The sequence below is a fragment of the Monodon monoceros genome, unplaced genomic scaffold (assembly GCF_005190385.1).
Source record: "Monodon monoceros isolate NGI ecotype Baffin Bay Population unplaced genomic scaffold, NGI_Narwhal_1 Super_Scaffold_21, whole genome shotgun sequence".
In the NCBI taxonomy this organism is placed as follows: domain Eukaryota; kingdom Metazoa; phylum Chordata; class Mammalia; order Artiodactyla; family Monodontidae; genus Monodon; species Monodon monoceros.
Window position 1 is genome coordinate 145309679 of NW_021703778.1, and position 12548 is coordinate 145322226.

At 39.3% G+C, this 12548-nt stretch overlaps 1 protein-coding gene across 3 annotated transcripts in view; it reads left to right on the forward strand.

Moving 5' to 3' along the window:
- PSEN1 (presenilin 1) overlaps positions 1-12548 on the forward strand; it is a 74621-nt gene that overhangs the window by 23141 nt on the left and 38932 nt on the right. For all 3 annotated transcript variants that reach the window (XM_029237916.1, XM_029237913.1, XM_029237914.1), the window contains 2 exons: positions 8949-9202; positions 11562-11703. In XM_029237916.1, the coding sequence (XP_029093749.1) occupies positions 8949-9202; positions 11562-11703 (396 nt within the window). The remainder of the gene's footprint in view (positions 1-8948; positions 9203-11561; positions 11704-12548) is intronic.

Sequence of the window (12548 nt, forward strand, 5' to 3'; positions counted from 1 at the left end):
TATGAGAGTTCCAGTTCCTCCACATCCTCATCAGCCCTTGGTACAGTCAGTCTTTTCAGTTTCTCAGCCATTCTAGTGGGTGGGTACTAATATTATTGTGGTTTTAGTTTGCATTTCTCTGAATAATTATGTTAAGTATCTCTTAATGTGCTTGTCATCCTAATATCTTCGGTGAAGTATCTGTTCAAATCTCTTACTCAGTTTTTAAATTGGGTTGTTTGTTTTCTTTTTCTTTCTTGTTTTTTTGGAGGGGGTTGTTTTATTGAGTTTTGAGAGTTCTTTATATATTCCAGATACAAGTCCTCTATGATATATATGATTTGCAAACATTTTCTCCCAGTCTATGGCTTGTCTTTTTATTTTCTTAACACTGTTTTTTAAAGCTCAGAAATAGATGAGTTCAAATATTGATAAAGTCCCTTTTATCTATTTTTCCTTTTGTGGATCTTCTTTTTCTTTATGTCATACCTGAGAAATCTTGCTTAACTCAAGTTCTCAAAAGTTTTTTCTTACATTACTTTCTTCTGGAAACTGTAGTTTTAGGTTTTACATTTAGGTCTGTATTGTAAGTATAATTTTTTGTATATGGTATGAGGTATGGATCACAGTTCAATTTTCTCCATTTGGATATCCAGTTGTTTCAGCGTCATTTGTTGAAAAAGACTGTCCTTTCTCCACTGAATTGCCTTTGCACCTTTGGGAAAAATCAGCCATGCATATGTGTCAGGCTGTTTCTGGGCTCTCTGTTTTGTTATTTGTGCCAATATTACATTTTTTGATAACCATAACTGTATAAGAAGTCTTGTGGCATTAGTTCTCCAACTTTCATTGTTTTGGATATCCTAGGTCCTTTATTTACATATTAACTTAATAAACATTTCTACAGAAAAGCCAATTGAGGTTGTATTGAACCTTCAGATCACTCGGTAGGGGGGTGAGGGGGTGGTGTTGGTAGAATTGACACGTTGACAATATTGAGTCTTTCAAGCCATGAATACACAGTATAGCTCTACATTTATCAAATATTTAGGTCTTTAAAAAATTTATTTTAATTGTGATAAATGACATGACATAAATTTTAAACTTTACCATCTTAACCATTTTTAAGTGTACAGTTCAGTAGTGTTAACTATATTCACATTCTGGCACAGTAGATTTCTAGAACTTTTTCAACTTGCAAAACTGATACTCTGCACCTATTGAACAACTCCCTATTTCCCCATCCCCACAGCCCCTAGCAACCACAGTTATACTTTTTTTTGAGTTGGACTACTTTAGATACTTCATATAAGTGGAATCATGCAGTATTTGTCTTTTTGTGACTTGCTTATTTCACGGTATAATGTCCTCAAGATTCATCCATGTTTCAGCAAGTGACACAATTTCCTTCTCTTTTTTTCTTTTTTTTTTTTTTGCGGTACGCGGGCCTCTCACTGTTGTGGACTCTCCCGTTGTGGAGCACAGGCTCCGGACGCGCAGGCTCAGCAGCCATGGCTCACGGGCCGAGCCGCTCCACGGCATGTGGGATCTTCCCGGACCGGGGCACGAACCCGTGTTCCCTGCATTGGCAGGCGGACTCTCAACCACTGTGCCACCAGGGAAGCCCGATTTCCTTCTCTTTTAAGGCTGAATAATATTCCATTGTACATATGTATCACATTTCCTTTATCTGTCTATTGATAGACATTTGAGTTTCTTCTGTCTCCTGGCTCTTGTGAATAACGCTGCAGTGATCATGGGTGCACAAATATCTCTTTGAGGTACTACTTTTAATTCTTTTGGATATGTAACTAGAAGCAGGGTTGCTGAATCATATGACAATTCTGTTTTTAATTTTTTTGAGGAACCTGCGTACTGTTTCCTATAGCGGCTGTACCATTTTACATTCCCGCCAACAGGGCTTCAATTTCTCTGCACCCTTGCTAATACTTGTTATTTTCTGTTTTTTTGGTAGTAGCCATCCTAATGCATATAAGATATCTCATTTTAGTTTTCATTTGAATTTCTCTGATGAATAGTGATATTGAGCATCTTTTCTTATGCTTGTTGGCCATTTGTATATATTCTTTGGAGAAATGTCTATTCAAGTCTTTTGCCATTTTAAAATCAGATTATTTGTTTCTTTGTTGTTAAATTTTAGGAGTTCTTTATATATTCTGGATATTAACCTATTATCAGGTATGTAATTTGCAAACATTTTCTTCCATTCTGTGGTTGCCTTTTTACTGTTTGTTTCTTTGATGCACAGAAGTTTTAAAGTTTGATGTAGTCCCATTTGTCTATTTTTGCTTTTGATCTTTAATTTCTCTTAGCAATATTTTATAGTTTTCAGTGTACACATATATTTGGGGTTCCTCAAGACCATGCTCAGGTTCAGTGATTAGGCAGTAGAAGGACCCACAGATCTCAGAAAAGCCGTTATACTCACTGTTACAATTTATTACAGTGAAAAGGCAAAGATTAAAGTTAGCTACAGAAAAAGGCACAAAGGGTAAGGATCCAGGAGACACCAGGCCCAAGCTTCCACTTGTCCTCTCCCAATGGAGTCATGCGAACGGTGCTTAATTCTCCCAGGAACAGTGTGAGACAACATGCATGGAGTATTGCTCACCAGGGAAGCATACTTGAGCCTTAGTGTCCAGGAGTTTTATTGGGGGTTGGTCATGTAGACATGTCTGAACATAGTTCTGTAGCCCCTCCTAAGGTCACGCAGATACCATGTAGCCCAAAATTGCCACCATGGATCACATTGTTAATAATGTGACCCAAGGCCTCATGTAAACAGAAACACTCTTAACAGGCAGCCTATTCCAAGGGCTTAGAGGTTATCTCCTAGGAAGCAGACCAGATCTTTCTTTGGTGTGTGCAGGGTTTGGACACCCCTGACCTGCTGAGTTAATCCTTTACAGTACCAAAGCCCTTTCACATCTTTTCATCCTTCAGGTCTCAGCTCAAATGTCACTTCCTCAGAAAGATATTCTCTGGTCACATTACTTGAAAGTAGTCCCATTCTATGTATTTATCACATCACCCTATTATAGTACTGTTTCAATCCGTAATTATCTTGTTTATTATCTGTCTTCCCCTGCTTGAAATCATTTCATGAGGGCAGTCTTGTTGACTGCTATGTCCTTGTACATTCACTTTTTTAAATTAATAAGTTTTAATTAAAACAAAGTACCATAAGCCAAATAGAAAGATGACAAAGGATATGAATACTTAGTTCATTAAAAAAAATACTCAGGGCTTCCCTGGTGGCTCAGTCGTTGAGAGTCCACCTGCCGATGCAGGGGACACGGGTTCGTGCCCCGTTCCGGGAGGATCGCACATGTTGCGGAGTGGCTGGGCCCGTGAGCCATGGCCGCTGAGCCTGTGTTCTGCAGCAGGAGAAGCCACAACAGTGAGAGGCCCGCATACCGCAAAAAAACAAAACAAAACAAAAAAACAAAACAAAAAAAGCTCATCTTTTCTAATAATAAGAGACGTAAAAGTTAAAATTACACTGAGATCCCATATTTTAATACCTATCAAACTGGTATAAATTCAGGCCTCTCATAGCTTACTATGTTGACAAGGGCTTGTTGAAACAGGCACTCTCCTGCATCGCTTAGACTTTAAACTGGTACAACCCATAAAGAGGGCTATTTGGCAGTATAAATCAGTATTTCAAATGTGTGTATACTTTGACCCCGTACTTTTACTTTTACTTCAGGGAATTTATCCTGCAAATATGCCCCCATACACGTGAAGTAACTTACAGGGGGGCATTCATCGCAGCAGTGTTTGGAATGGCAAAAAGTTGGAAACAAGTTTAATGTCCATCATTAGAGGATTGGCCTATTAAATTATGATATATTCATATACTGACTATACAGCTGGCTAAAAAAAAATTTTTTTTTAGAGAATAAGGATATTCTTTACTGATGTGTAAAAAACTCTCTAAGATACATAGTTCAAAAAAGAAAGCAAAGTACAGGACAGTGCATTTATTGTGCTACCATTTGTGTGGACAAGGGGAATGAGAATATATATTTGTATTTGCTTGTATATGCATAAGGAAACTTTAAATTTGCCGAGAACAGTGACAGTGGTAACCTGGGGGATTAGGAAACTAAGTAGATAGCTAAGTGGGAGGTGTTTTACTGTATACTTCCTGGCTTTAGAACCGTATGTATGTTTTACCTGTTTAAATAAATAAATTATACTTTAAAAGACAATAATATGGTTAGTTTTTAAAACAGTATCTGAAGTATTACTATGAAGATGAAGGGGTGTGTGTGTGTATGTGAGAGAGAGAGAGAGAGAGAGAGAGAAACAGTGCTCTAGTATCCCCGTATCAGCTCCAGGGGCAGGGCAGGGTGGGGCTCACTAATGTTCATCATAAACCGGAACATCCAGTAGAGTACCATAAACAGGCATTTTATGATTGCCGCTTTCATGCTAGGCTCACCCAGTTACAGCTCACGTAGCCTGGTAGGACAGCTGTGGTGCCATAGCAGGAACTCAGGTTTTGAAGCAAGAGACTTGGATTTGATTCCTGCCTCTGCTGTTTTCTGTCTGTGAGATTTTGGACCAGTTGCTTTAGTGTTCATCTGCCAAAACCTCCCAATATATGAAAAGAATAAATAAGATGACGTGAGAGTGCTTTGTAAATTATATAAGTACTTTATATCAATTATATAATACTAAATTATATAAATGCTTTGTAAATACTCTATAAAGGGTGCTGTTATTACTTGCATTTTAGTTTATATTGAACATTAATCAGCCCATCAAGTTGGTCGTAATTGTATTGTTGAATATTAGTCACAAACATAACATTCTTAGCGTATGACGTAGTCACCTCCTTCTAAGAAAATAGAAGTATGAATTCCCTCAACCCTCCTGCTCCTCAGCTATCAATCACACTATACCCGTGTTTTCCAGATCCCACCTTCCTCATAACCATTTCCTTCCTACTGAACTTTAGTGACTTGTGTTCGGCAAAAATTATCTTTCTTGGTGAGTGGTATACATATTTCTATCTTTTGTGCTTTGCAGTAGTTTCCTTTCCGCTCCTCATAGGGCTTGAGTCTTCATAAATGTTTTCTCCATGAGGTCAGACTGAGGCAGAGGGCACCAGTGCCTTTGTAAAGCCAACTTTTCTCTCTCCTTCTCTTCTCCGCCATTTATCCCTTACCCTGTTTCATTAATTATCGTCTCTCTGTCTTGTATCATCACCCTTTTACTCTAATCCTAATTCTATACTTTGACCTGACAAGTATGCTTAAGTCTCTAAAATAACTTTTTCAAATTTGAATCCCTTCTGTTGTCACTTTTTTTGTTTTTGTTTTTGTTTTGCTTCAAGGAATGATTGCCTCTAACTTCTCAGTTTCCATTCAATCCCCAGTCCATTATGATTTATGAATAACCTGCTGCTTCTCTCGTTGGTCGTCATCCCACTCTGTATTTTTCCTTCCACAGCTGTTGTAGTACATTAATGACCAACATGTCCATCTATACTTTCTCCCTGAGATTTCATCCACTTGCATAGCAATGGAAACTAATGACTTCCCCCAACTCCCTTCTGAGCTTGAAATTCTTATTAACTGCCTTTGGACTTTCCTGCCTGGTTGTAGGTACTTCAGATTCACCTATCTCCCTAACTAAAATCTCTCTCCTCTCCTCTAGCCTGCTCATCTTCTTGTGTTCCCTATATCTATCAATGCCATCACCACCTTCCTAGTCCCTTATGCCTAAACCTCCAGAGTCATCCTTGACTCCTTCCTGACCATTCACATGTAATTTGCCACAAAGCCCTGTCAATTCCACTTCTGAAATATTCTTCTCATACCTCTCCTATTTTCCATCGTCACTCAGTCAAGTTTCTTGAAAATGAAACATAATCTGATGTGTCACTTCCTCAACCTTAACAATTTTTATGACTTTGTTTCCTACAGGACAAAGGCTGAAGTCCCTGGCATGGCAAACAAGGTTCTTTACAACCTGTTCCTAACCTTCCTTTCCTGCCATCAGCCTTGACCACCCTGTCCTCCAGCCCCCTCAGGAGTACTCACTGATTTTCTGCATAGGCCTGTGCCACTCTACATGTTGTCTCTGCCAGGAGCCCATTCACCTTCTGCTCAAGAATTATATCTTTTATGTTGTGTTTCTTTTTTATTTTATTTTATTCTTAATTTTTTATTGACATATAGTTGATTTACAATGTTGTGTTAGTTTCAGGTGTATAGCAAAGTGATTGTTATACATATATATATTTTTTTTCTTTTTCAGATTATTTTCCATTGTGGTTTATTACAGGGTATTGAATATAGTTCCCTGTGCTATACAGTAGGACTTTGTTGTTTATCTGTTTTATTTATAGTAGTTTGTATCTACTAATCCCAAACTGCTAATTTATCCCTCCTCCACCCCCTTTCTCCTTTGGTAACCATAAGTTTGTTTTCTATGTCTGTGGGTTTGTTTCTGTTTTGTAAATATGTTCAATTGTATCATATTTTAGATTCTGCATATAAGTGAGATCATATGATACTTGTCTTTCTCTTTCTGATTTACTTCACTTTGTATGATAATCTCTGGGTCCATCCATGTTGCTGCAAATGGCATTATTTCATTCTTTTTTATGGCTGAGTAATATTCCAGTGTGTGTGTGTGTGTGTGTGTTGCATATATGTATATGCCACATCTTCTTTATCCATTCATTTGTTGATGGACATTTAGGTTGCATCCATATCTTGGTTATTGTAAACAGTGCTGCTGTGAACATTGGGGTGCATGTATCTTTTCAAATTAGAGTTTTGTCTGGATATATGCCCAGGAGTGGGATTGCTGGATCATATGGCAACTCTATTTTTAGTTTTTCAAGGAACCTCCAGACTGTTTTCCATAGTGGCTGTACCAATTTACATTCCCACCATGTGTTGCCTTTCTCGATCATACAAAATTAATCAGTCCTGTAGCACTTTGTTCACATCTCTAGTATAATATTTCTCCTATGTTAAAACTATCTCATGAGCTACTTAAGGACAGCACCTAGATCTTTTTAATTTCAGCATTGCCACAGCAGAATACCTGGAATATAGAATTCCGATTACTTGTGGAATGAATAAATTGAAAGTCAAAGGAAAGAGAAAGCCCACATTGAGTGTACAGAGCTTCCATGTTGTCTTGTGAATGGCAAATTGAGAGGGCGTTAAAAACTTGATTTCTGCAGTCTGTCACACCTAGGTTCAAACCATTTGTGTAACACTTACTAGCCTTGCCTGTAAAGTGGTGATGATGAGGTGGCTGTGAGAATTAAATGTAAAACACACCTCAGGGCTCCCCTGGTGGCCTGGTGGTTGAGACTCTGCACTCTCACTGCCAAGGGCACGGGTTCAGTCCCTGGTCGGGGAACTAAGATCCTGCAAGCCGTGCAGTGCAGCCAAAAAAAAAAAAAAAGACATATCACAATCCGTAGTACCTTGTAATAATTTTAAGCTATTATTAAGCATGTTATGTATTTTTATTGAATAATAGTATTCCTCTGTAGTGATACTTGGTTAAACTCTAGTCAAAAATGAGGTACAAGAGTGGCATGTTCTCACATGAGCTTCCTCAGAGAACCCTGTCTTAACTGAGCTGATTTTATCTTATCAGCCACAGTGACTATCAGTCTACTTCCATCTCCTGTTTTATTTACTTCTCTGTTATTTTTCTCCTTTTGTCTTATTATTTTTATTTTGCTGTTGTTGTTAGTGCTCTTGGGATTCATCCTACCCTTTACAAAAAGTGAGTTTTAGATACAGTAATACCAAAAAGGAAACTGAACTTGAAGAATAGGAAAGGATAAACCCAGGATAAGGATTTATAAGTAACAAAGTGGTGGTTAGGTTAAGAGGAAAGTAGAATCTAAGGAAATTCTACTTCCATTCCTTTATTCATCACACATTTATTGTTCTCTTCCTCTATACAGGGCAAGATGGGAATGGAGTGGGGACAGGGTGGGAGGGCATCAGAATTAAGTCCTAGTTTCTCTCTGTAAAGGTTTTTTTTTTAATTGAATATTTTTTTGAGATAACTGTAGATGGTAAGAAATAATACCGAGAGATCCCTCGTAAATCACTTCAAGGATTTTTAGGTCTTATTAATAATGAAAGTGAGGGACTTCCCTGGTGGTGCAGTGGTTAAGAATCTGCCTGCCAATGCAGGGGACATGGGTTTGAGCCCTGGTTCGGGAAGACCCCACATGCCGCGGAGCGACTAAGCAACTAAACCCATGCACCACAGCTACTTAGCCTGCACTCCAGAGCCCGCGAGTCACCGCTGCTGAGCCCGCATGCCACAACTACTGAAACCCGCGCACCTAGAGCCCGTGCTCTGCAACAAGAGATGCCACCGCCATGAGAAGCCCACACACCGCAACGAAGAGTAGCCCCCGCTCACCACAAGTAGAGAAAGCTCGCGTGCAGCAACAAAGACCCAATGCAGCCAAAAGTAAATAAATATATATATATATTAAAAAAAATAATGAAGGTGAGATAGTTCCTTGTATAACTGATATGAAACCACAGGTAGAAAGCACTTCATGGTTTGAAAAAGTGAGCGTACTCTGCTTGCAGCTGCAGCAAGTAAAGAAGGCTTCATGCAGGTGTCGTTTTTAAGTCAAACCTCAAAGGATGAGTACAATTGTATTAGGTTGAGAATGGAAGGTGAGAATGAGGTAAGCCATGAGCCAGGTCAAAGGGAGGACCTGGGTTCCTTCAGTGGACAGTGGTAAATAATCTTGGCTTTTAAACTGCATACTTCTTGTAAATTGATTCTTTCTTGCCTCAGGTTTTTGGAACTCATGTAATAAGGGGCCTGTTGATAATCTCGGGTCTAATCATTAAGTTTTCTGTTTTTGATACAGAGCACCTTGATTCTGCTGGGAGTCTAATTTACTGAACAAGTCTCTCTTGTGCTTTTAGAATGACAGTAGAGAGCGGCATGAGCACGGCAGCGAGAGGCGGAGGCATGGCAACTCTGAGTCGTTATCCAATGGCCGAGCCCCTGGTAACTCACAGCAGGTGGTGGAACAAGAGGAAGAGGAAGATGAGGAGCTGACGTTGAAATATGGCGCCAAACATGTGATCATGCTCTTTGTCCCCGTGACTCTCTGTATGGTGGTGGTCGTGGCCACCATCAAATCAGTCAGCTTTTATACCCGGAAGGATGGGCAGCTGTACGTATGAGTATTGTGTATCATTATGCTCAAGGCCAGCGTACTGTCCTTCATAGCGTGTCGTCACCACCTTGAAGGCCTCTGCACTGAAGGGACATGAAGGCTAGGGAGTCCATCACTCTGATGGCCAAAAGCAGATGCTGCTTTAAGTAGAGAAGATGAGAGCTGCAGAGTTATATTTTTTGTGTGGTGTCCCTAGATAGGGTTGGATTTATTTGGAATTGAGAAGTTAAGTAGTGATTTTACTACCTCAGGGCCACTGGGCCCATTGTTCTTCTCCCTGGAATGTTCTTTTCCTTTTCTAACTTCGGTGGATTAATTCCTATCATCCTTCTCATCTTGGCTTAAATGTTGAATCCTAAAAGATAACTTCCCTGATCCTCCTAACAGAATTAGGTCCTTCCTGGTATCCTTTCTCATAGCAACCTGTTCTTTTTTCACTTGTTACAATATGCAAGTATTTATTTATTTTCATTATTTAATGCTTGGTTTCCTTCTGTACTATGAGGCCTGTGAGGAAACTTTATTTCCAGGGTGAGGTATGTAATAAATGCTCAGCAAAAAAAAAAAGTTGTTCAGTGAAAGGATGAAGAAGCAATGCAGGCTGGCACTAAGTGTTTGTGGAACTGTCATGTAGATTTCTCTGGTGCCGTTGGTGTCGACCCTTTGTCTCCAAGAAAAATGCTTTGATTGAGATGTCACCTAGTTCTGTCTCTAGGACTTTTGTGGGGCTCAAAAAGTTTTAAATGAATTTCGAAATTGGCGAGTGTCTGGAAAACTCTGTGGGGTTCTGAAAGCCAAGCTTTTAACCTTTTGGGAGAAAGGGTAAGACAGTAAGTGAAGGACAGGGATTGGAAACAATAACCAAAAGAGGTTGGGGAATATTATCTCTGTAAGTTAGAGTTAGGTTTGGCTGCATATTAAAGAACAGGGGTTAGCAAGCTATGCCCCACAGGCCAGATCTGCCTGCCACCTCCTTTTGTAAAGGAAGTTTTATTGGAACGCTGCCATGTCCACTCGTTTCTATATTGTCTATGGCTGCTTGCACACTACAGTGGCAGAGGTGAGTGGTTGCAACAGAGACCACATGACACACAAAGCTTAAAATATTTACTCTCTAGTTTTTTACAGAAAGTTTGCTGAGCCCATTATAGAAAATCAAAACAGGGAATTCCCTAGCAGTCCAGTGGTTAGGACTCGGTGCTTTCACTGCCGGGGCCCGGCTTCGATCCCTGGTTGGGGAACTAAGATCCTGCAAGCTGTGTGGCACAGCCAAAAGAAAGAAAATCAAAACATCTGGTTTGAATGATGCACATATTCTCTCTGTCTCCCACAGAGTAGTGCAGAGGTAGTAGTTCAGATTGTGTAGTGGCTTCTCTTCATCAAGGACTGAGGCTCCTTCGTCCCTTCTTTTTTGGCTTCTACCCTCTAGGTTATTTCGGGGTCCAGTATTGGTGCTGGAGCCCCAGCCTTCATTCAGACAGCAGGAAGGAGTGGGGGAGAAAAGGACATGAGACATGACTCTCAGCAGAACTAACTCCTCCCTTAGAAGTTCCACACAACACATCTGCCTATAATTCATTGGCCATTACTTATTCTCATGGCCACACATAACTGTAGGGGAGGCAGAAATAAAGTCTTCTACTGGGAACATTGGTACCTGGGATAAAAGTGTTTCTATGTGAATGAGAAGCAAGGGCAAGCTGGATATGTGACATTATCTCAAGACAACTTCAGTTGCAGTCACCGTACAGATGAAGGATAATTATCAGCCATTTTACCTTCCTCTGACAACCACTTGTAGCCTAGGTAGTTTATGGCAGAATCTGGTACTTTTTTTTTTTTTTTTAATGTTTTCGGAGTATAGTTGCTTTACAATGTTGTGTTGGTTTCTGCTGTACAGCAAAGTGAATCAGCTATACATATACATATATCCCCTGTTTTTCGGATTTCCTTCCCATTTAGGTCACCACAGAGCACTGAGTATAGAGTTCTCTGTGCTGTGTAGTAGGTTTTCATTGGTTATCAGAATCTGGTACTTTAACAAATCACTAATAAGCTGTGGAGAAAGAATATTTGATGAGGTAATTATTTCGGTATAAATCATCCACTAGATGGAGCCAGTGTCTGGCTCACATAGGTCCACCTCCATATTTTACCTATCTCCTTTTATTTTGAAGGACTTATTTTAGCATATAGCTATTTTTATTAGGTTAAAAACTCTTGGTTAGATTGATGAGATGGAAAAAAGTGACTTATATCAGTTGAATCAAGGAAACAAAACTGGTGTTGGAGAGCATGTAATTTGGAATCTCCATTAACACTTACCTGGGGGCTTTTGTGTTTTATTTTATTTTAGAATCTATACGCCATTCACAGAAGACACCGAGACTGTGGGGCAGAGAGCCCTGCACTCAATTCTGAATGCTGCTATCATGATCAGCGTCATTGTCATCATGACTATTCTCCTGGTGGTTCTATATAAATACAGGTGCTATAAGGTGAGCGTGAGACACAGAGCTTTGCTTTCCACCATCTTCTTTTCATGGTTGGGCTTTGTTGTCACCTTACTTGGTCTAGTAAAGAAAAAGGTCTTATATTCTAGAACTAAGTTAATTTTTAGTTTCCCCCCTCATTTGTGGAACATTTTAAAAATGCAAAAAGGCATAAATGAAAAACAAATGTTTTCGTATAATATCACACTCTAAATGGTTTTAACATTTTGATTTGCTGTATACTTCGGACATTCCAGAAGGATATATCCTGAACCTTTGTGAATTCCCTCATTGACAGATAGCACTGTAGCATATAATTGTCTCCATAAAATAACTTATAACTACAAAAATTCAGATTCTCAACTTGAGTACAGAACAGCAAAGCCACCTTCAGGTGCTGTTGTTAAACTCATTGATGACTGGCCGAATTCCCAGTTCTAAATTCGTAGATGTCCATTCCCTCTCTCTCTCCTGCAGGAACACAAATTCTTTACTTGGGAAACAAAGGCAGGGGAGGTTGTGCAGGAAAGACACAGGCCCAGCCCAGCCTCTGGTCCCCTACCTCACTCTCTACCTAAGTGACTTGCTTGTGAATTTCAGCTACCTGGCACGTGTTTCAGATTCATGCCTCAGAAAAAGGACAAATTATTACAGGTCATGAACCTTTAGGCTCATTCTCAAATAAAAGAAATACTAACTTTTCAAATATTGAATTCTACTCTCTTTTTAGTATTTACTTCTGTATATTCTTTAACATGGTTAAAATCAAATGCATAATCAGTATGTGTCCTTTTTTAACTTTTACTTTGGCATAAGCATTTTTCCATATTATAAATTCTTAGCAAATATGT